The sequence below is a fragment of the Sander vitreus genome, chromosome 8 (genome assembly GCF_031162955.1).
Source record: "Sander vitreus isolate 19-12246 chromosome 8, sanVit1, whole genome shotgun sequence".
Taxonomy (NCBI): domain Eukaryota; kingdom Metazoa; phylum Chordata; class Actinopteri; order Perciformes; family Percidae; genus Sander; species Sander vitreus.
This window is the reverse complement of record NC_135862.1, coordinates 3,298,603-3,323,602: the sequence shown is the minus strand read 5'-3', so window position 1 is coordinate 3,323,602 and position 25,000 is coordinate 3,298,603. Positions and strand designations below refer to the sequence as shown.

Below are 25,000 nucleotides of genomic sequence, written 5' to 3'. Positions count from 1 at the left end.
GAGAGCAGCAGTCAGTAGGAGAGAGCAGCAGTCAGTAGGAGAGAGCAGCAGTCAGTAGGGGAGAGCAGCAGTCAGTAGGAGAGAGCAGCAGGCAGTAGGGGAGAGCAGCAGTCAGTAGACAGAGAGCAGCAGTCAGTAGAGGGAGAGCAGCAGTCAGTAGAGGAGAGCAGCAGTCAGTAGAGGGAGAGCAGCAGTCAGTAGGGGAGAGCAGCAGTCAGTAGGGAGAGCAGCAGTCAGTAGGGAGAGCAGCAGTCAGTAGGGGAGAGCGGCAGTCAGTAGAGGAGAGCAGCAGTCAGTAGGAGAGAGCAGCAGTCAGTAGGAGAGAGCAGCAGTCAGTAGGAGAGAGCGGCAGTCAGTAGGGGAGAGCGGCAGTCAGTAGAGAGAGAGCGGCAGTCAGTAGGAGAGAGCAGCAGTCAGTAGGAGAGAGCAGCAGTCAGTAGGGGAGAGCAGCAGTCAGTTGAAAAACCTCCGACACAGAGAGAGGATACGGGAGGACGGGGAAGCCCGTCTACAAGCCAATCAATTATAAGTATCTGGAGACACAGCTCACGTAGTTAGTCTTTAGTGCGCTTGCATAACTGCAGTGTAAAACCAAAACTTACCGGATCAAATGTATACAATGTCACAAAAACATGAACCTTGGTCCGGACCTTGGTTCGGACTTTCATGTTTTAAAATGTAATCTGAACAATTACAGATTGTTTCAGACTGACTTTTAGTTTTCACTGAACGGGAGAAACGGTGTATGAACCTCAGGTGGAGGTGTGAATCAGCGGTGACAGGATGTAAACGACTCCGTGGATGATCGCGTGGGCTCAAGTCAGCAGCGAAGCCGTCCTGTGAATACATTAAAGTGTCCCGTCGCAGCTGTCGGCTCAAATTAATCATTTTATCTGCACCATCAACCTCTGTAGGACATCTGCACTCACTCAGCCGCCGCTCTGCTTCACTCAACTGCAGGAAGCACTCGCAAGGTCACAGTGTGTGTGTGTGTGTGTGTGTGTGCGCGCGTGTGTGTAAGTTGGTCAGCCTTATGTCAAATCTGGAGACACATTTCGTCAGAAGATTAAAAGTCTGAAGTCAAACGAATGTCCCAGGGAGGCTGTAATGTTCATTACACATTAGGAAACAAAAGTGTTTGATGGATTAAAATTAAGTTTTGTTTTATCAGATCTTTAGAACTAGCGGAGTGAAAATGAAAACAGGTCAAGCTTGTCCTGAGGAGGGCGCCAGAGGCAAGATCAAGATGGTGCCTAAATCGTTATGTGTTTGGAGTTAATTTGAGGACATCTCAGAGTCACTGGACTCAGAGTCACACCAGCACCGCAACAACATCTAGTTTTTATGGTGTGTGTGTGTGTGTGTGAAGAGTCCAGCTAGCTTGGTGGGTTAGTTTACGGGCCACAGTAGCTCCCCAACAAGCCCCTAAAGTCACTACATCATCAAACTTAAACTTCAAACAGCACCTACTTTGGCACAAAATAATTACTAAGCTAAAGTCCAGCACTAAGCTGGACTTTGAGGGCTAAATGTAGCATGCTAACAAGCAAAATGCAAAATAAACCTAGGGGTTAATACCATATGATTACCGAGTCGACCGTTCTCTGGGATCTGTTTTCATGCTAATCTAATGTGACCAGTTTTAGCGCAAACCGCTAATTAGCTTGTAAAGCTAGTAGTCAGGGCGGAGGGTGAAGTAAAAAGAAATCTCTATTTTCTCTATTGAGAACTTTGTAAGTGTACAGACAGTTTATTTAAAAGATAGTTTATAGAGACAGTTACTGTTACTGGTTACTGGTTGCGCGGCGTTTGTCGTTTGACTGGTCGTGACTGCTTTCCCAAGATGGCGCCCGCATTTATACGTGAGCGGTACTGTCTTTCTAAACTATGCTTTTAATAAACTGTCTCTACACTTACAAAGTTCTCAATGCTTTTGTGTTAGTGGTGTAGAAATAGAGATTTCTTTTTACTTCACCCTCCGCCCCGACGACTAGCGTTATAAGCTAATTAGCGGTTTGCGCTAAAACTGGTCACATTAGATTAGCATGAAAACAACATGAGAACGGTCGACTCGGTACACATGTTATTAACCCCTAGGTTCATTTTGCACCGGATTTCTCCTTTAACACCATTTAGAATTAGTAGACGGAGGCTCTCCTTTAATTTGAAGGATTAAAACGGAGGCCACTCTGATTAAATAATGAAAACTCTTCAAGAGCAGACTGAGAAACATTCATCTTTACTTTGGTCTTTAACAGGTCAAATCAAGCTGCTTTATATCTCATTCTGTGCACATTCCTCTTTAATCTTAATATGAAAAAGTCAAAAGGACTTAATGCACACAATTAATGGGTTCCGCTGCCTAATGAAGCAAAAGGAAAATTAAAAAACTGACCTCTGAATCCAGACGATTATTATTGGACATTCACACAGAAAAAAATGATTTGTTCGTCCTTGGAAAGTTGGTGACTTTCTTACTATTTGCTTTAGATTTCTTTCTACGTGAAGCAGTTTTACACTCCCAACCTGACCTAAAATGTTGCCGCCATAATGGTCGCCTCCGGTTAATAGTAGAACCCCAGTGGACACCAGTTTTGGAGGTCGGTGTATTTGAGGGGTTGGACTTTTGGCCACTAAACTGTATTTACTGGTGTGACGAGCACTTGGATGCAACGATGTCAAAGTTTATGCCCCCAGTTTATTTTTTACTGCAGATGAACTGCGGAGACTTAAGCCCAGTTCAGACCATCGATTTGGGACGGGACAAAAACTTTTTAGAAAGTTGCAGGGAAAAGTTGCAGCAGCAGTCTCAACCGTCCCGTCCCAGCTCGACTCAAGCCAGTGGTTTCAACCGAGTATACAGCAGGACTTTGTACTGTGAAATACACCAATAAAGGCTTTTATACTAAGTACTACCCAAACGGACATATTCCATGAGCAATGTGACCCGGAATTGGGGAGAATTTAACGACATTGGTAGCCAAGATTACAGGTTTTCCAGGCATTAGCATGCAGCTACTATAATTAGCAGTGGGCAGTAGTAGACTATAACAGCACTATAATGTCAAAAACTGCAGATAAAAGGGCCCTATCTTGCACCCGGCGCAGCTCAACGCAATGCCCAACACTAGTGTTAAACTTGCTAGTTTAAGACAGACCCAGTTGTACATTTGCCGTCCAGCGCGCACACACAGGGACGCGCAGCAGCTGGTAAGAAAGTTCAATTGTTTATTTAAAAGTGCATTTATGTAGCCTGGGTGGCAGCCGAACTTAGCCCCGCCCACAACAATTGAGGTCGGGAAGTATCGGTCCGGACTTGATCCGTTGTGGAGCAACTATGCTCGCCATCGCGTCTGTTATAGAAGATATCGACAGCGCCTTCATTTTAAAAGAGGAACAGAGAACCGCGATGAAGGCATTTGTCGATCGGAAAGATGTTTTTGCCGTCCTTCCTACGGGATTCGGGAAAAGTTCAATTTAACATACGCCACGTACTCCGTTGCTCTGATTGGTTGGAGGTCTATCCAATTGAGTTCCTGGTTCGGTTGAAACACACCCCATAATCACAGCCGAGCGGAGCAGAATCAGACTCAGATTCTGACTAGAATCTGACTGTGTACAGTGTTAAAAGTGTGTAAAAGACATTATGTTTAATGGGATGTTTTTTACCAAGACATTTTAAAATAATACATTAAAAAACTGTTACGCCCTGCAGTGCCCTGCTACGCCATGAACTACTAAAGCTACTATTTCTAGTCACTGTTCCATTATCGTTATTGTGACTATTATTGCCGCTGTTCATCACACCCCCAACCGGCACCGTCAGACACCGCCTACCAAGAGCCTGGGTCTGTCCCAGATTCTCCCTAAAAGGGAGTTTTTTCTCGCCATTGTCGCACTAAATGCTTGCTCTTGGGGGCATTACTGGAATTATTGGGTCTTTGTAAATTATAGAGTGTTGTCTAGACCTACTCTCTGTGTCTTGAGATCACTCTTGTTATGATTTGATACTATAAATAAAATTTAATTGAAGCTGTAATTGTGATACCGCAATACCCTGAAACCGTGACATTTTTGCTGAAGGTTATCATACCGTCAGAATCACATACCGGCGCGTGCCTAGTTATGGTTAATGTTAAAGTGTCAACGTCCTCAAAAAGGACATCATATGTAAGAGTGAGTTTCTCTGGTCACCTGCTTGGCGATGGCCCAGAACCTCTTTTCCAGCAATTCCAAGGACAGCTGCACCCCGATCGCTAAAAATAGAAAACACAGACACCCATTAAAGACAGACGCAGGACACGACGGACTCTGCAGAGCCGGACAGTTTGCTGTGTTTGTTGGGGAAAGGAGGAGGAGGAGGAGGACAGGAAATCAATGCGACCCCGGGTTCACCTCTGCCTGACGCTAATGACGGGATGTAAACAGTGATGAGGCTGATGGAGCGTGTGCTCCCTGCAGACGGGGTAATGACACCTTCAGTCCCTCAGTAATTAGTCTCTCATTGCCAGACCTTCTTCCACAGCGCTGCGGAGGAGGGTCTGGCTAGTCCAAACAGCATTCTGGGATGGGAGAAAAGCGTGCTCTGGTTTATTGGCATTTCTTTAAACCAATCCCAATCGTCTTGGGCGCCAAGTGCCGGACGGAGCCACGGTGCCTCTGCTAAATAGCCTCTGGAAGGAGCTTGTTTTGGTGGAACATGTCTACGTTCAAAGGTTGTTTTAGTCGTGCAACAGAAAACTGAGATTGGACAGATAGTCTAGCTAGCTGTCTGGATTTACCCTGCAGAGATCTGAGGAGCAGTTAACCATAGTCCTCACAAATCCACCGGAGGTTAGAACGCCAACACAGAGACAGAGGAAGGGGACGGACATCCGGCCGAAAATGAAAGACATCCGGTGGAATTTCCGGCGGCAACGTCGACAAGTGGAACGTCGTGGATCTAGACTACTCAGTGCTGAACTGAAGCAGCTTTATTACTATGAGTATCACAGTGACGTACAGCGAGGATTCAGGAGCAAGCTAGTCTGGATCAACGGAAGTACATTTCCAGGAATAATTGCCTGACCTTCTTCTCCCTCACCTTCTGCTCTCTGTGTGTTGCCGTTCTCAAACTCTGTTCCCTTTGGGGAACAATAACCCTTTACAAAGAATATGTTTAGGTCATTTCCTCTCTAACTGGGACGTTTTGGGACTGATTGGTGGGATTGCTGTGGACGAAGTACACACGGAGATACACTGGTAAGAGCCAATGAGGTTTAACCATGTATCAGCTCATTTAAATAGCTCACGTTACTGTATTGTGTCAACAGTTAACTTCATTTAATAAAAGTGGCGTTTTCTTTTGCGGGGTGCAAATGTTCCACCAAAATCAGTTCCTTCCAGAGACTATTTAGCAGAGCCACCGTCGCTGCGTCCGGAGCTTAGCTAAAAGAAATGCAAACAAAACATTTTTTTCATTTCCCAGAATACATCTGTGGTGGAGCCAGATGGCAATGGTAGACGAGGAGCAAGCTGACGATCTGTGTAGAGTCTGATGTGTGTGAGTGCCGATTTTAAGACTTTACTCACTACCATGCAGTGGTGGAAATTACATTTTTAGATCAGATTAGATTCAACTGTATTGTCACTGTGCAGAGTACAAGTACAAAGACGACGAAATGTAGTTTGCGTCCAACCACAAGTGCAAAAAGAGCAGAAAAGTGCAATGCGATATACATTTTACTTCAGTAAATGTAGCATTCAGTAGCATTTTTTGCTGTTGTATTGATGTTTTCTTATTTCCCTTCAAAATAACTTTTGAACAGAGATAACAACATCAGATGTTTGACACCACATGTTTTATTTACATTTAAAATAGTTTTAATATGAAATGAATCAATTTTCCATTTAGTGGACGTCCCCACAGTGTTGCATGATGGGAGAATACTCGCGCACACACGCACACACACACACACACACGTGCGTTTCACTATCTTTGTGGGGACCTGTCATTGACATAATGCATTCCCTAGCCCCTTACCCTAACCTTACCCATCACAACTAAATGCCTAACCTTAACCCTTACCCTCACCCTAACCAGAACCTCATTCTAACCCTAATCCTAAAACCAGGTCTTAACCCTCAAGCAGCCCTTTAAACTTGTGGGGTCCAGCATTTTGGGCCCCACAAAGCTGTCGGGAAAACCCCACAAGTATACTGGACTTCCGGTTTTTGGACCTCACGAATATAGTTAAACAAGAACACACACATACACACACACACACACACACACAAACACACACACACACACACCATTACCAGCAGCATATTCAATTAGTTTTCCAGTGCAGAAAAGCATCAGTGACCCTCGATCATTATTGAAGCCCAGCGGTGTTATTAGGCTCTAAATATTGAGTTGTCGCGTTTTTCTTTGGGCCCTCTGCAGTCTCCTCAACAGCTAGATTGAAGAGGTTTAAACAAAGTGTAAATGTTCATCTGATATTCCAACAGTGCTAACCCGAGACTAACTACGTTTTGCAGAGCTTTGCTAAATGTTGATTCCGGCTTGTTATTGGCTGCATTATTGTGCACTTGACACTGACACAGGAAGCTGTTCCTGTTTAAATCTGCACACAATTTGATGCTAAGCTTCCAGTTTCTTTTACCAATGACTGCTGATTTCGTCTCTCCTTCTTCAACTGCTGCTCAGAGGGATCTCTGTCCCTTTCTGCCCTTTCAGTCGTCAGTCTGGTTGAACCATTACACAGCATTTTGTTCTCCACGTACAAAACAAAATAACATCTCTTTGTAAAGGGGACTTGCTACATGCTTAAGTTTCCGGCGTTTAGACCTCAGCCTCATCTCGGGGGGAATACATGGAATCTTTTATTTGCAAAATATAAAGCAGATTTTTCAGGCATCGATAAAACCTTTAATCTAAAAGGATGAGACGTCTCTTCAAATGAAATCAAGGTAACAACGTTAATGTCTAGCAGTTATCTCTCTCTGTACTGCGTCATCGGAGGAGAACCTGCAGTCAGTGAAACGCTCAATAACCACAAATAAAAGCTTTTACAGCTGCTCTGCCTTCCCAATAACACCAGCACACAAGAGACTCCACGTGTGTGTGTGTGTGTGTGTGTGTGTGTGTGCGTGTGTGTGTGTGTGTGTGTCTGTGCATGCATGTATGAGCGTGTGTGTCTCTGTGTGCGTGTCAGTGTATGGGTGTGTGTGTGCGTGCCAGCGCGTGTGTGTCTGTGCCATTGTGCGTGTGCCAGTGTGTGTGCATGCGTGCATGCACGTGTGTGTGTGTGTGTGTGTGTGGGTGTCTGTGTGTGCGTGCGTGTATGTCAGTGTGTTTGTGTGTCAGTGTGCGGGTGTGTGTGCTTGCCAGTGTGTGTGTGCACGCGCGTGTGCGTTTGTGTGCGCACGTGTCAGTGTGTGTCAGTGTGTGTGTGTGTGTGTGTGTGTGTGTGTGTGTTTGTGTGTGTGCATGTATGTGTGTGTGTCTGTGCGTGCGTACCAGTGTGTGTGTGTGTGTGCGTGTGTGTGTGTGTGCGTGCCAGTGCGTGTGCGCCAGTGTGCATGTGCCAGTGTGTGTGTGCGTTCATGTGTGTGTGAGTGCGCGTGTGCGTCAGTGTGTGCGTCAGTGTGTGTGTGTGTGTGCCAGTGTGCGTGTGGCAGTGTGTGTCTGTGTGTGCGTGTGTGTATGTCAGTGTGTGTGTGTGTTTCAGTGTGCGGGTGTGTGTGCGTGCCAGTGCGTGTATGCATGCGTGTGCGTTTGTGTGTGTGCGCATGTGCGCGTGTCAGTGTGTGTGTGTCAGTGTGTGCGTGTGCATGCGCATGTGTGTGCTAGTGTGTGTGTGTCAGTGTGTGTGTCAGTGTGTGTGTCAGTGTGTGTGTGTCAGTGTGTGTGTCAGTGTGTGTGTCAGTGTGTGTGAAGAACAGTTTTCATTATTGAAGTGACCAAACCCTCTTGGAGAGATTAGATTGGTCTGAGAGGAAACGACCCCCGCTGGTCCTCTAAACGCCGCGGCCGCTGAGTGACGGGCTGCTGCGGACGAACGGGGCCGCCGGCGCGGACCGGATCCTGGGTTTTTAATTGCTCTGGTATTGACTTTTCTTTAGAGAAGAGTCCCGCACACTGTTCTGGTCTTAGACCTTCATCAGGTAAATTCACACATTCACCTTTAACCATAACCTTAAATAGTTTGGTTGACTAACCAGGACCAATCAGGTCCGACTCTTGAATGGTGTCATTCATTCACAAAGTGGCACCCCCCCATCACGTTCATTCATTGTCATGATGGGAGTCCAAGGGTACGTATGGACTTCTCTAACTCTGGGGGATACGGTGAATAAGACAAAGTCCCAATAAGTCGGCGTGTTCCTTTAACACTTTAAGTACATTTTCCTGATTATACTTACATACTTTTACTAAAGTAACATTTTCAATGCAGGACTTTTTACTGCATTTTTTAACAGTGTGGTGTTAGTACTTTTACTTTAAGTACAGCATCTGAATACTTCTTCCACCGCTGTATTACAGTGAAGAAATGTGACGCTGCATTTGGTGTTCAGAGAGAGTTGTGACCTCTGGGTCCTTTAAAGCTCATAAGGCATCACTCTCCTTCATTCTTTTTTTAAAATAGCCTCTCTGCGGACTCAGTGGTCTGCGGCTTTGCTCTGCTGTTTGATTCCATTTGTTTGTCCCCCCCCCACACCCTCCTCCTTTCCTGTCAGCGGCGGCGGCGTCATCGCCCGCCCTTCAGCGCTGCAGCTGCACTGTTTCTGCTGCAGTCTGCACTCTCGGCGAGGGACAAAAACACACCGCACACACTCATCTACGGTGGCCCACAGGGGCAAACGCACTGTAACTTAATGAAACACACGCAAACAAGCAAATTAAGAGAACACCTGCATTCATTTGACAACACATGCGCAGCATTCAGCAAACGCGCTGCAAATACACACAACACTACCAAATACACAAACGCGCTGCAAATTACAGAAACGATGCAAAAAGAAAAGCACACAATCCCCGAAAACAAATGCAACAAAAAAAAACACTGCATAATAATTTGCTTGTGTGTTTCATTAAAGGTCCCATGACATGCTGCTTTTTGGATGCTTTTATATAGACCTTAGTGGTCCCCTAATACTGTATCTGAAGTCTCTTTTATATAGGCCTTAGTGGTCCCCTAATACTGTATCTGAAGTCTCTTTTATATAGGCCTTAGTGGTCCCCTAATACTGTATCTGAAGTCTCTTTTTATATAGGCCTTAGTGGTCCCCTAATACTGTATCTGAAGTCTCTTTTATATAGACCTTAGTGGTCCCCTAATACTGTATCTGAAGTCTCTTTTATATAGACCTTAGTGGTCCCCTAATACTGTATCTGAAGTCTCTTTTATATAGACCTTAGTGGTCCCCTAATACTGTATCTGAAGTCTCTTTTATATAGACCTTAGTGGTCCCCTAATACTGTATCTGAAGTCTCTTTTATATAGGCCTTAGTGGTCCCCTAATACTGTATCTGAAGTCTCTTTTATATAGACCTTAGTGGTCCCCTAATACTGTATCTGAAGTCTCTTTTATATAGGCCTTAGTGGTCCCCTAATACTGTATCTGAAGTCTCTTTTATATAGGCCTTAGTGGTCCCCTAATACTGTATCTGAAGTCTCTTTTATATAGGCCTTAGTGGTCCCCTAATACTGTATCTGAAGTCTCTTTTATATAGGCCTTAGTGGTCCCCTAATACTGTATCTGAAGTCTCTTTTATATAGGCCTTAGTGGTCCCCCTAATACTGTATCTGAAGTCTCTTTTATATAGGCCTTAGTGGTCCCCTAATACTGTATCTGAAGTCTCTTTCCTGAAATTCAGCCTTGGCGCAGAATTACAGCCACTAGAGCCAGTCCCACAATGAGCTTTCCTTAGGATGTGCCATTTCTGTGTCTGTAGCTTTAAATGCTATTGAGGAGGAGAGGGGGGGCAAGGTGGAGGGGGGTGGGGGGTGTGTGTGGGGGGTGTGGCCTTGACCAACTGCCACTTTGCTCGTTTGAAAGCCATGATGTGTCTCTCTTTCTTTCTCATGGGGGGGCCAAATTCTCTGGGTGGGCAAAGCAGAGAAAGGGGAGGTAACCTTTCCCCTTATGACATCATAAAGGGAAGATTCCAGATCGGCCCATCTGAGCTTTCATTTTCTCAAAGGCAGAGCAGGATACCCAGGGCTGGGTTTACACCTATCACCATTTCTAGCCACTGGGGGGCCATAGGCAGGCTGGGGGAACTCATATTAATGTTAAAAAAACCTCATAAAGTGAAATGTTCATGCCATGGGACCTTTAAGTTGCAGTGCGTTTGCCCCTGTCGGCCACCGTACTCATCCTACTTTACAACCTCATGTCAGTAGCTCGCAAACACCTCATGCTGTGCAAGAGGGAGTTCATGCTGACCAGGGTCAGGCATCATTTAGATTTTAACAATTTAACAATTTCCGATTCTTCCTTTCGATTCCGGTCGGGATCACATGCTTATTTCACAGCTCAGAGGAAGATTTCCTTTGGATTGAATGGTGATTTGCAGTGTTCCCGGGCTTTTTCAATGTGAAATAAAGCCACACTGTAGAGCCCCGCTTCCTGCGCTCCGTGGCTGCAACGTAACAAGCGCCTGGAAGCACGGCGGCCAAAACTATAAAAAGTTACATTCGTATAATTTATGAATGTTTTCTTTTGCCAACGTTAGATATCTACGCAGCTACAAGACATATTTAGTAACACAGAGATTAGTTTGGTTTCAACACAGCTTTTGTTTTCCTCTTTGTACAAAAGTATTGGATGGACACGGATAGTTTCCTCTATAACGCAGCACATTTTAGTCACAGATTTTAACTCCAGCTGTCAGATACATATAAAGTAAAAACACCTTCAAATTGTACTTGAGTCAATGTAGCTCAGCTTGCAGTGAGGGTCTTAGTCGTAGTCTTATCCTTTGACCAATCAAATCCATACAGTACACTGTATACATTGCACACTGTCATTGTCTTTTTGTATTAGCGTCTGTATAGTTCGATACAATCCTGGAAAGAAATACAAGACATTACATATTACTACTCTCTCATACAAAGTCTCTCTCTCTCTCTCTCTCTCTCTCTCTCCCCCCCTCTCTCTCTCTCTCGCTCTCCCTTTCCCTTTCCCTCTCCCTCTCTCTCTCTCTCCCTCTCTCTCTCTCTCTCCATTCAGAGCTCAGCCTGCAGCTGCAACACTCTGCTGTTACTATTTCTGTCAAACTGCTTTAATGCACATTACACGCTCAGTACAACACATTTACTCTCTCGCTTACACACACACACACACACACACACACACACACACACACACACACCATTAGCAGCAGCATGTAGCTTCTCTCTCTCTCTCTCTCTCTCTCTCTCTCTCTCTCTCTCTCTTGAACACACACAGAAGCTGGCTCGGCCTCATTTGGGCGGCTGGGTGTGTGTCGGACGGAGCTCAGAGACGAGGGAGCAGCGATGTGGACGAAGAGGAGGAAGACGACGACGTTCAAGCCGGAGTAAAACTCCAAATCCAGCCTCTGGTTTCTGGTTTTAACAGACGCTTTGAGATTCTGGGCTTCAACGAGGAATCGAGCTGCTGGCGTTAAATCCGAGACCAGTTTCTGTCCTTGAAGACAAAGTCTGGTTTCTGGGGCTTTCAGATTTGTTCAGTTACGATTTTTTTTAATTTTTTTATCTTTTCTTCTGAACACTGCAGATGAAGCAGAAGAAGAACAGTTTCTGTCTTCTTTCTCTGTTTGGAGGCTGAAGCAGCAGAGCCGATGGTGAGCGGTGTGTGTGTGTGTGTGTGTGTGTGTGTGTGTACGTGTGCGTGTGTAGATACTGAATTTACAGTTACGTGCATTGAAAGTGATAAAGAGTGTGTGTCCTGCATGCACATACTTACTAGTACTTGCTAAGTACTAATGTACTTTTGGTTTGTTTTTCCTCATTTGGGACCCCTTAATGAAAATGAAGGAAAATCTGAACGCTGACCTGCAACTAATGATCATTTTCATTGATGAATGGTTAACAAAATGTTCAGAAATTGTGAAAAAGCGCACCCGTTTCCCAGAACCCGAGGTGATGTCTTCAAACGATTTACTTTGTCTGAACAACAGTTCAAAAGTGGCTTATAAAGTGACTTGATCTGCTTACTAATTATCAAATTAGCTCCCCTTCAGTCTTCTGCCAGTTGACACCGCGGTATTTTAGGGAATCGTGTGCTTGTGTTAGTCTCCTGTCCTGTTTCAACGCACTAATGTCAGCTCCATACAGAAATGGTTTCGCTGTGGAAGAACTCGACTGGTCTGCACAGAGTTGGATTGAAACCCCGTCCGAAACCTTTGGGATGAACTGGAGCGCCGACTGTGTTTCTGTCCTGATCCCCCGACGGCAGTGTTGGACCGCGCTGAGGCTCTCTCCCCGCAGCCAGGTTCTGAAAGCAGCTATAGCAGCAGATTCATGCTCTTTGGTTTTGGAACGGGATGTTCAACAAACACATATGGCTGGAATCTACGCCTGTCCACATACTTTTGGCCAAGTCGGGCACAAGCGTATGCCTTTGCCATAAATAGAGAGAGTCTAAAAGCATGTGTGTGTGTGTGTGTGTGTGTGTGTGTGTGTGTGTGTGTGTGTGTGTGTGTGTGTGTGTGTGTGTGCCCGTTGTTTACTTGCTCTCTGTGGTTTTCCTCGCTCGTCCCGCCTCGGCGTGGATGCTGCAGTGTGTTTGTGCTCTCGGCCCTTTATGGGCCGAATGCTGGGCTGCATCGTTCTCAGGCTCTTTTGGAGGAAGGGAATGGAGAGGAAGGGGGGGCTGCCTGTCAGAGGCCATTACGCAGATAGCAGGATGCCACGTTAGAGCGCAGAAAACCCCGAGCGATGCACTGCAGATGAAGCAGGGGACACATCGGCAGGACTTCAGTGACCAAATCACCAACAGCTGGGTTTTAAAATCGAGATATTAATCAACTTTTCCAAATGAAAAGAAATGTCCGTTTTGCTGCTTTTTGTAGCACAATGTCGACCCACAAACAGGTAGAGTCAACTTGAGGCCGTGATAAAAGTTGTAAAAACACAACGGCGGCATCGGTGATGTTTTCCAGAGATCTTTCATGGGATGCCCGAAAGCCTCGAGGTTGGATTTCCTGATCAGCTGCCATCCTCGTCAGTTGGTGGAGCATTGGATCAATGAGAAGTGGAGCTAAGGTGATAGGTTGAGACAACAAACACACACTTCCAAAAACATCCAACGCCACAAAGACTCACGTTAGATGAGGTTAAATTAGCTGCAGAGAGCCATTCTCTCTATATATAGATATAATATGGCTTTACATTTTTGCGGAACATTTGGGGAAGGGGGAATCCCATTCACTTCAATTTGGCCAAAGATTTCTGGAGCAGCATCTAGTGGCCATTAGAGGAACTGCAGCTTACTAGACGGGGTAAACCCAGCGCCACCTGCCGGCGATGTTGATTTCTCCCTGCAGCTCAGGCTGGAAACCTGCACGTTTATCTATCCTGCTTCTGTTACAAATCTGCGGGGACCAATCACAAACTGGCTGATCCACCTGGCGCGCTATTGGCGGGTTTAACACGATGACGATAGAGAAGCGACCAAGCAGCTTTTTGTTTACATTCAACGTGGCGGCCAATGAAGCGCAGGAACCCGTTGATGCCGCTGTCGCTGCTACGTCACCCGGATCGTTGGTCTGATTGGTTGAAGGACTGTCCAATTGCGTACAGAGTCATTTGAACTATGCGCGTTGATCACGCCTCTTGTGCAGTAGGAAATACAGAGCAGACTCCCCAGACTAATGCTCACGTTAAGTTTTTTTTACTTGTCCCCAAAGTCAATTTTTACTGACCCCTATACAATATTTTTTTTTTTTCGAGGAAAAATGTCGAACAAAATGGGAAAAAAAAAAAACATCAAAAAAAACATTAAATATCGGATATATGTCAAACGTCGGCGATAAAAACCCCGTCGTAAAAAAACGTATCAAGGCCAATTTAATTCTCGTTTGGCCACCGTCACATTCAAATCAAATGATTGCGATACGATGATCCCCGAACGGGCAATTGCGTTGTTATATTTACTCGCCCCAGGATATCGGGCAACACTTATTGTGGAACCCTGTCGTACATTTGCGTACATCTCATCCGTACTTGTGGACAGTTCTGTGGCCATTTTTCTGTCACAATGTTTCTGGCTTCGAAACCAAACGATGACGTGGTCATTATTCGTCCTGCCTACTCTGTTCTGATCAGTACAGTTGATTTTCCAACAGTCAAGAAGACAACACCAGACCTATTTCAATGGCTGAATCTGACATGTAAGCAGATAGTCAAAGGTGCGGGAATAGTATATATATATATATATATATGTATAAAGAGAGCTGGATATGGCGCCCGCATGTTCCCAAGTATCCGACGATGGAACTGCAATGAAAACTGAATCCCCCGTGGCCCAAGTATTTCCTCATAGAGCTATATTACAATAGAGACATCTGTGAAAAACCTTATTATAATACATCCACTGACCAAACCCACGTAACAACTCATTCACTTTATGTAACGGTTAACGTTAGCATGAGCACCAATATGGACAAACGAAAAACATTACCAGCTACAGAAACTCAAACTGTATCAACTGAAAATCTAAAAGGTAATTGCCATTTTGCTAACATGGCGCTTAGCTCACCAGATCATTACTTCACGCTATAAACACACAATCGATCATGATTGATCAGAGATGAAACCATCAGTTCAGAGTTAAAAAAGAAACAGAAGCAGACCAATATCATTAACAGCTGTTCAGAGCCACTGTTGGACCCCGATATATTGCTTTTTTCGCCTCGAGTAGCTCGCTGGTTATCAGCTAACAAATGAGGTGCTGTGTATTTGCAAACAGATCCTGTGAATGTGCTTTAGAGTCTCAACAAAACAGCAGACGTGTGATGATAACGCGACGGTCCAAACAGGAAACAGAGAGCGAGCGGTTGTTCCAACACCATCTGGACTTTCAAACAGGCGTCTGGTCCGCTCAGGGATTGAAACCACAGTTTTAATCTGCCCCCCCACCGCTGCTGTGTGGGCGCCGTCTAATCTGGCTGATGGGGCTTTTAACAAGTGGCTGCGACGGCTGTTTGCTCCCAAAAACTCCATAAAAATCAACTACTGAAGGAACGAGGATGGATATTTTTCTCCTCGCTTCTTATAAATGTGGAAGCATTTTCTAAACTGTCATTAAATTGTCAACATTAGTTAACTGTGTTAACAGTGGAGCAGGAAACCCAACTTTTGGATGTGATGCGACATAAAAATCTGCACCTGAGTAGGCTGCTAATCCCCCCCTCCCCTTCGTCATCTTTCATCATTGACATCCTAAAATAAAACGAACACAGTGTGACTCACAGATAAACCTGCTGGGTAAAGTTTGAGTTTAGGTGAATGTGACGTCCTCGACCGACACCCAGCAGCCTCTATGCTCTCGCTGGAGTCTTTAGAAGACACGAATCCAAAAGAAAGAGACGCCGAGTAGCGCAGAGACGAAGAGGGCACGCTCAAAAGATACTAGTGAATGAGGATAGGAGAAGCAGCCGGGAGCAACTTCAGCTCTTGATAAACAGAAGATGACATACCAAAACCTCTACGTTTGCTTTTGTTTTGGTCCTCGGCCTGCAAGTTCAGAAGTGTGTGAGTGTGTGTCAGCATGTAACAGTGGGCGTGTGGAGTGTGTTGATTAGGGCTGTCCTCGATTAAAAAAATTCTTAGGTCGACTAACACTGACTAACGATTTTGTCCACTAATGAATTAGGTGATTTAATCGACAGATTCTCTCAAAGTCACAAAAAATCATGCAAAAGCACCACTTCAAATCTTGTGTTTACCAGAGAGCAGTCTTGCATTGCCAGACCTTCCTCCACAACGGTGCGCAGGAGCATTTCCTTTAAACCAATCACAATCGCTAAGCACCGAATGGAGCAATGGTGCCGATGCAAAATAGTCTCTTGAAGGAACTTGTTTTGGTGGAATGTGTACGTTCAAAGGTTGTTTTAGTCGTGCAACAGAAAACTCAGATTGGACAGATAGTCTAGCTAGCTGTCTGGATTTACCCTGCAGAGATCTGAGGAGCAGTTAACCATAGTCCTCACAAATCCACCAGAGGTTAGAATAGCAACACAAAGAAAGTGTTACGGTAACACACATCTGGTGCGAAAAGAGCAACATCCAGCGGAATGTTGGGCGCCACCGGAGCAATTGAGGAAGTGAAATGTTGTGGATGTAGACCAGCCAGAGATGTAGGATTGGGCATCGAAAATTACGATTCCAGTAGAAACGTTTCTTTGCTGGAATCGTTTAGAGGATTTGGTTTCAAATCCGATCATCGCTTCCCAATTTAATATGTGCAAGTCGTGGTTTCCGTAGCGGCCAGGCGCTTGTTGTGTTGCAGCCTTGGAGCTCAGTAAGCAGCGCTCTAGTGCTGCTTTGTTTTATGTTGAAAAAAGACCTGTAGAACGGTACACCATCACTGAATCAAAATAAAAAGTCACATGCTTATTTGTGAAATAAGCATGTGACCCGCTTTCAACTCCAGCCTTCAAAGAATCGGAATCAAGAATCGATGAGAACCGGAATCAGAAGGAAAGAATCAGAAAACGATGCCCAACCCTACTGAGATGCCCAACCCTACTGAGATGCCCAACCCTACTGAGATGTACTCAGAAGTTTCTTGGAAATAAATCTTTCAGCATTAAAAAGAATAAAAAATGACTAATCGACTAAAGAAATATTAGTCGACTAAGTACAAAAACGGCCGTCTACTTAGAAAGAGGGGGCAGCCCAATGTTGTAAAAGTCAAAAACTCTGGATTTTGTGTTGTGTCTTACGTATTATTCGGCTGCGTCGGTCTACAGGATTTAAGACAAGATTATTTTTTACCTCCAGTTCCCACAACGTGTTACATGATTCAATGTCCATCTGTTTTCCCAACAGCGGCGAGAGGGGTCCGAGGTCATCTTCCCCATTAGATACGCTAGGATCTGATAAAGGCTCTGCTCATCCTCTTACAGGCGGCTGTAGTATGGGACTGACAGCTGTCACTCACAGCTGATCTGCGTTACTAAGCCTGTAGACTCTTTCATTTGTATTTTCTTGCACAGCATGTTAGTATTGTTCTGCGCCCACATTGGACGCAGGACGTGGCTACAATGGATGTATGACAAGGACGTGGCTACAGCGTTGGGGGTGGAGCCTTGTTCATTCCTGTGAGAGTTGCTCAGTTGCGCATGAAGCCATCATGGAGCCAAAAATGACCTCGGGTGATAGGCGCTGCTTCCTCACTGCGTGGCCCATAGAGCAGGCGCAGTAGAGACTTCTGCCGAGCCTGGCTACTTCATGTTTAGCTCTTCGCTAACTTGAACGGGGATAAAATGATTTAATCGTGCGGATCTTCTAGAAATGTGAAAAGAGTCATTTCGTGGGGGTTGTTATGCTTGAAAAAATGTATTTGCCATGTTAATCTTTGGGAAAAAGTCTTTTTGGGCCAGAGGGCATCACGTGACAGACACGGAAGTTGTAATTCCACCGTTTGGCCGCTTTGTTCAATTAGCTTCCTGACGGTCTGCTGGAACCGTCCAACAAGTCTTCATACTGTAAGGTCAAGAAAGGTTGCTTCTGGCTTGGTTGCTGAGGAAATATACATCGGTTTCTTTAAGCTTTAAGACTTTTCTGGTGAGAAAAGTCTGCAGACAGCCTAAGCATCAGTACTTATTGTACATTATCTTCCGCACACATGTAGAGGAAGTGCTTGTCATAGTCATCTGCGAGCTAAGGCTCTGACTTTGCACTTCTGATTTCTGGTCTCCTGATGATGTGAAGTGACGTCAAATATTCTTCTGGGAGCCACATTCGCCTCCCATTATCCCCCTTCTCTACCTGCATTGTATTTCTTCCGTTTCGTAATCGGCCAGTTGTGGCCTGAAGGCACCTTGCTGCCTCACGCGGGCTGCAGAGGAGTGACTGGCATCATTGTGCCAACTGAACAAAAGACAGACCTGCAACAAAAGAAAGACCCTGAGGCAGCTTTTTCTCTGGCTCTTTATAGCAGCTACAGATGGATGATGGAGTGACAGTACTTTTCTTTACCTCTGCATATCTCAGTGCCCATAACTGCCAGAGAGATCAAGGAGGAGGAAAAATAGCGATATTAAAAACAAATGAATTATCAAAAAATGTTCTTCTCGGTTGTGTGTGTGAAACAATGCTGACGCTGTACTGTATCTGCAGCGTACAGGAATTGCGCGTGGGCGTTAAAAGACAGAAGTTGGCGTTGACTTTTCTCCGGTGTTGCTGGATGAAAACACAGGATTATTTCACTTAATCATGAAGCGTGTGTGTTCTCTCCAAGAGAGAAAGGCAAATAATGAAAAAGGATTGAGGACAAGCGAAAAGCTGTGAATTACAGCCCAACCTCGGCCTGTGATGCCAACATACCATGGAACAGCTCTGCCGGAGACTAAGCTGTTGATGGTTTTTAATCAGTGCGCACCAAATACTGCACTTAATCTCGTATATCATGTTGCACTCTTTATGGGAAAAGAAAATCCTCCATTTAAATCCCTGGTCCAGATGCAAAGCGTGGTGTGTGAAGGAGTAAATCTTGTATTTGCTAGCGACGGGATGAATGGAAGAAAAGATTTGTGAAAGCTGAAAGAGAGCAAAGTAAATCTAAACAAAGCTCACAAAGGATTACCCTTTATTATCCTAGAGGAGTGAAGGAGTCATTTCAGTCGTCCATTCATTTTCTTAGACAAATAACTCTCCTTGTTTCCATCACCACACACACACTTCCTGTGTTCGGAAATGTCAGTTGTTTTGAATAAAAAGTCCAAAGGTACAGCCGATTGGAAGCGGTTTTTAAATCAGTTTACTTTCACGTTCTGGGTGAACTTCGGACGAATTCAGTTGCCATTGCAACGCGTTCTGAGTTTGGTGTCTGGTGTCTTTGCTAGGATTGGGCATCGATTTACAGATTATAAAAGCCCCATCAGGCAAATTTGTGAAATTGGGTAGATACAATTGACTCGATTCAAACTGAATAAAAGTTCATTGTTCAAGTGTACACGCTCACTACGTATCCTGGTCACAAACAAATCTAAGTGATCTTCGACCCTGGTACCAGGCCTCAAAACTCCAGTATATGTCGCGCAGTAGTCTTTGCCACAGGACCGGTCACTGAGGCTGACGGCTACGGTAATATTTGGAGCCACTAGTTGTCTGTTGTTGAAATATATCTAACATGTTATGGTTGTTTAGTCTCAATAAATCATCCAGAAGACTCCTCTTGTTTCTCTGTTGAAGTACATTGAGGAAATGATTGACGGACCATTTTTCAACATTCCCATTACAACATCTCCTATGCTGTCTCCTTTTTACTTTTGTCCAGGACGCTCTCCACAGCTGGACGTTGGTGTGAACCGGCAGAGTGCGGAGACAGCTGGATGAGAGTCTGAAGTTACCGTGGAGTCAATGTGACAGACATGAAGAACCCGGACCAGTATGGAGGAAGTCACCTGGAGAGTCTGGGTGAGTCCGGACAGACGCTTCATCGTAGCGACAGAAGAGAGAGCAGAGACGCACTTTTATGAAGTCCGTTAGTGCTGTTAGTCAGGCAGAGTGGAAATATCAGCCCTTATTTGGCTTACTTTTAGAGTCATTATATGATTTCCAAGAAATGTTTCTTTTGTGTATGACTTCCAAGAAACTGTAGGCTGAAAGAAGGAGGGTTTTTGGATATTATACTATTGTTGCACTGCTCACTAAGTTCAGTTGTATGTCTGCAGACTTGAACTCCGATCTTTATTGCTGAAATAAAGATCTTATTATCGCGCCAGCTCGGTCTCCTGATAATTCATTGATTCATCTTCGGCAACAGAAAAGCCTCAACACTTTAGCTTTCCTTCATTTTCTACATAGTTTTCTCACTTGTTGTTGTTGCAGTGTTGTTGTAACGTCTCTCCCTTCTAAAATCTGTTTCCTATGTCTTCCAGCGTGTGCAGCGTTGTCCAGTCTGGTGTTGGTTCTCCTGGGACTGCTGGGCTCAGTCCACGGCTGTCCTGGTGTCTGCACATGCTACGGTAACACCACTGACTGCTCCGCGGTGGGCCTTCTCTCTCTGAAGCCCATCCTGGGACTGCTGGACCCGGACTCTCTGATCCTCCGCCTACCCCACAACAACCTGTCGTCCCTGGGCACGACCGACCTGTCCAACCTCAGCAGCCTGGACCTCCTGGACCTCTCCCAGAATCACTTTTCCATCCTGCAGCCCGGGGCTTTCTCGGGCCTGAGCGGCCTGCGCTGCCTCAATCTCTCTGCCAACTACCTCGGGGTTCGCCTGGTGACCCCTGACCCCAACAACGGCACAGAAGTCCTCCAGAACGGAAGTCAAGGGAGCGTTGGCCTGAGCAGGGACGTTTTCAGGGGGCTGTGGCGGCTGCGGGGGCTCGACCTGTCCTCCAACGGCCTCCTGTGGCTGCCCAAAGGCATGCTGGACGGGCTTCGGAGACTCGCCTGGCTGTCCTTGGCCAGCAACCGGCTGGCGGCCCTGGACAGAGTCACCTTCGAGCCCCTGGTGGGGCTACAGCAGCTCCGCCTGGCGGGAAACCCCTGGGAGTGCGACTGCAAGCTGAGAGACTTCAAGCACTGGATGGAGTGGATGATTTACAGGGGTGAGCAGAGCTGTTAGCGGGCCTCTCCACATCTCAAATACTCTGAAGTTTGATAGGTTTGGCAGTCGGCTTTAAGACCGTACCGGAGCAAATTTCTTCCGATTTTTTTTTGAGTCAGTACTTTCAAAGCTGTCTAAACTAAGCAATTAATCTCCGCTCTGCAGGATGGACGGATGCTGAGCAAAGACATCAAAGAACATAATGACCTCAATCCTTGCCTGTCTCTTTCCTCCACTACATCTTTTCTATTTTCCAGAATGTTTTTTTTTTAATCGAGCCAAAGGTTATTGTACAGACAGTAACATAATTGAATCAATGCTTATTTTTGTAGGAAAGTGAAGGCAAGGTTACAATCACCAATCTGTACATAGGACATTTGGTGCCAAAATACAGAATTAAAACAAAAAGAACATAAGAAGAGACCTTGCTTTTCCCCATACCCTTCCCATTCCTCAACCTACTACTTTTACTCATTCAACTCACTAAAAATACAACAGTGCGTATTTGTATTCTACAACTTTTACTGTGTCAGGTATGATAGAAAGGGCTGCCAAATCGTACTATATTGTACTTAAATACGTATCTTATCCTTACCAGATGTAATGTAATAGTCTAATAGTCGGGACATGTAACCACGCTTTGGTTGTGGGAACCGATGTCCCTTTCTATGACATTAAAAGTTATTTCTTTTGCTGTGATGAGACAGTCAGAAAGGAACTGGTGCTGGAATTTGGTGATTTGGTTATATTTCAGACCAAATATTCGTGACGAGACGAAAAGTTTTAGAATGTTGCAGAGGTCTGAATCGGCCGTCTCAGCTTGACTTAAGCCAGCTGTTGATGTCGCTGCGACTCAGCTGGTCGAGTCTCCAGTAGTTCCTACGCAACCGGTAGTAATCGGACCGGATTAGAACCCAAATTTCGGTTCCTCTTAATGTGTCGACTGAAATATTTTCCCTCTGCGTTCCGAAACGGACGTAAAAATATCACCCTTTCTCTCTAGTCTACCGTTAGCTAGCTACCGTAAATGTAGGCTACTTTTAAAATGCCATATTTTCCCTCTGGGCTCACCAAAACGGACGTAAAAGCATATTAACCGTTCACTGCACGTGATCGCTAGTAAACATATTACGTCTATGATGTCATTTTTCAGTTTTTCAAGAATCGGTTTAGGAATCGGAATCGTTTTAAACGTACCGGTTCGACATCGGAATCATAAAAATCCGGCTACCGGCAAGTAGTTTTTTTTCATGATACAAAAATTATGAAAAAGGGCTGCTTCTGAGGAGTGACATTAATCGCACATGGGTGTTTAACCTCAAAGTAGTGAAGTCTGTGTAGTATCTTAAACTCTGTATAATGCAGCGTCTGGCATTGTTTAAACAGTTATGTACATGTTAACTACATCTTTCCCATCCCTGTTCTCTCCCCCTCGTCTTTTCTTTGTTTCCCCTCTCCGTCTGCCTTACAGATGGGCAGGTAGATGCGATGCAGTGCAGTCTCCCGGGGGATCTGAAGGGCAGGGACATCCGCAGCGTGCCAGCAGAGATGTTCAGCTACTGCCTGCAGACCGTGACCAAAGAGGGCGGGCCAGGTTACGCCACACGTCCTCCGTGCCCGCCCGGCCGCATCAGCAGCAACGACGAATGCATCCGCCAGCGCTACAGGCCCGTCAGCGTCCGTCGAGCGCACGGCACGCAAATAGTTGCGGGCGTGATTTGCGGCACAGTGTGCGTCATGATGGTGGTTGCGGCGACGTACGGCTGCGTCTACGCCTCCCTGATGGCACGCTACCAGAAGGAGATGAAGAGCCGCGGGCAGCCTCTGATGGCCGAGTCCGGAGGCGACACGGACCTGGAGGACGGGGAAATGTCATCGCCGACGTCTCCGGAGGAGTCGTCGCCCAAAGAGGGCTGCGGCATCGTGCACGGGTATCGAATCAGCAGCTTCTGACCCAAGCTTTCGCATCCATCCAGGACGCTGTGGCTGCTTCCGCTCCTCAGCTCTCATCAGTGATGAGACGACATCCGGAGGGAGAAACCCTGCAGCTGTGCGATTGTGCTGAAAAGCCTCTGGGCGGGGGACTGGTCGTACAGCTAACGGAGTGGACTAAAGTCAGTGAAAGTGTAGTCTGTGTCGACGACGTTGCATTTACGGGACTGTTCCGCCGGAGGTTCTGCTGGATGTCCCTCATTTTCGGCCGGATGTCCGTCACCTACCGCTTCTGGTGTTCCAAACTCTGGTTGATTCTGGAAACCTCCTCCAAGCTAGAACCGACAATCAAATTATATTCATCTTCTTATCTTTTTTTTTTTGTTAAATTCTCATCACACGGGCGCCCGGATAGCTCAGTTGGTAGAGCAGGCGCCCGTATATAGAGCAGCGGGCCCGGGTTCGACTCCAACCTGCGGCCCTTTGCTGCATGTCATCCCCCCCTCTCTCTCCCCTTTCATGTCTTCAACTGTCCTGTCAATAAAAGGCCTAATAATGGCCAAAAAATAATCTTCTAAAAAAAAATGTTCCACCAAAACAAACTCCTTCCCGAGGCTATTTTGCAGCGGGTCTTTGTTCTCGTTTTTCATGTTTTTTCTCCCATCCCAGAATGTCGTGTGGACTAGCCAGACCCTCCTCCTCCTCCGCAGCGCTGTGGAGGAAGGTCGGACAATGTGAGACTTGCGCACTTGTTTTTTTTTTAATGTATGGATGCTCTGTGAATTGCTATTCCCCGCGCTGCATCTCTCAGCCAGCGCGTAAACCCCCCCTTTGAAGCTGCCGTTTGGCACTTCTGCACTTTTACTTCCCTTCCTCTGTGTTTTTGTTTCGTTCTTTAGAAAAATGAAAACTTTTCGTTCCAGCTGTCTGTCGTTTATATCTGAGCCCAACAAGCACAAGCTCCAAATATACGTATAAATGTCTGTGAATCTGTGAAATGTGACATTTCTCCTGCTGTTTGCTGCACACAATCTCTTGTTTTCTTGATCAGTTATGTGTATTTTATGTGTATCTGTAACATGAGTACTTTGAGAAATAGATCATCCTCTGTTGTCAGGTTGGACGCCCCACTTCCCCCCGAATTCCCTCCAGATAACAGACACGTTATACTCTGTTACAGTCCTGCAGCGGTCAGGGAAACGCTGCTTCAAGCTCCATCAGCGAGTCAAACTGTCTTCAAACAACACTAGAGCTGTACTGCCACCCAGAGGGCAAGCTTTGAGCTGCAGCAGCTTTCAATCTAGCACAAACTAACAATAATTCCCAACAAAGGAAAGTCAGAGCTGCTGAGCGAAAGTGTGTGAGAGTATCAGCTCACATATACCCTAACGTCCATGTGTCGTCATTTACTTTGTCCATATTTTCTGTGATAAGCACATGAAACATTGTCTCAAATTCAACTCCAGAAGCTGTTACTTCATGCGGAAGATAATAAACTCTCTATTTATCTAAACTGGATTTTTTTTCTTTCTTATTAAAAACATCGTGATTTGACGGCCACAATTCAACGTGACGACATCCGACAGCAGCCAGGGAACCGATGTACATCAAAGCATTAAAAGAAGAGCCAGACTTACAGGACGTCGACGTGATCCAGTCAAACGTCCTCGCCTCGCAAGTAGAGCTGAGGGTTATGATAAACATCGGCTAGATTTTATATTCAAAACCAACCAAAGAAAACCTTATACGATCATCCGGTCATGTTCTCCAACATTTAAAGATTTGTTTCAGTCTATTCTTCTCATTCTTTCGAAAATGGGCCTAATAAGGGAACCGTAGATCAATGAGCAAATTCAATAATGAAACAGAAAGCCACGACGAGATAAATATCACAATAACGTTTAAAATATTCCACCTATCTATGGTTCCCTTCTACTTATTCAGTTATTTAATTTACTTTAATCTAGATTTTTATTAGTTTTTTTATTGGGGGGGGGGGGACGGACTTAAATGCTCTCACACGCACGCACACACACAGTACGTTTCACTATCTTTGTGGGGACCCGTCATTGACATAATGCATTCCCTAGCCCCTTACCCTAACCTTAACCATCACAACTAAATGCCTAACCTTAACCCTTACCCTCACCCTAACCAGAACCTCATTCTAACCCTAATCCTAAAACCAGGTCTTAACCATCAAACAGCCCTTCTCTGCTGTCGGGACCCCACAAGTGTACTGGTCCCCACGAATATAGTTAAACAAACACACACACACACACACACACACACACACACACACACA

General features: G+C 45.5%; 2 protein-coding genes across 2 annotated transcripts in view; one reads left to right on the top strand and one right to left on the bottom strand.

The window, feature by feature from the left end:
• The window catches only part of LOC144521652 (voltage-dependent calcium channel subunit alpha-2/delta-4-like), a 113,201-nt gene that overhangs the window by 29,150 nt on the left and 59,051 nt on the right, over positions 1–25,000 (bottom strand). The window contains exon 29 of the mRNA XM_078256209.1: positions 4,195–4,256. Coding sequence (XP_078112335.1) covers positions 4,195–4,256 — 62 coding nt within the window. The remainder of the gene's footprint in view (positions 1–4,194; positions 4,257–25,000) is intronic.
• On the top strand, positions 19,577–22,716 carry LOC144521798 (uncharacterized). The gene is made up of 3 exons (XM_078256406.1): positions 19,577–19,622; positions 20,087–20,764; positions 22,235–22,716. Exons 1-3 carry the CDS (start codon positions 19,577–19,579, stop codon positions 22,714–22,716), a joined length of 1,206 nt encoding a protein of 401 aa, XP_078112532.1.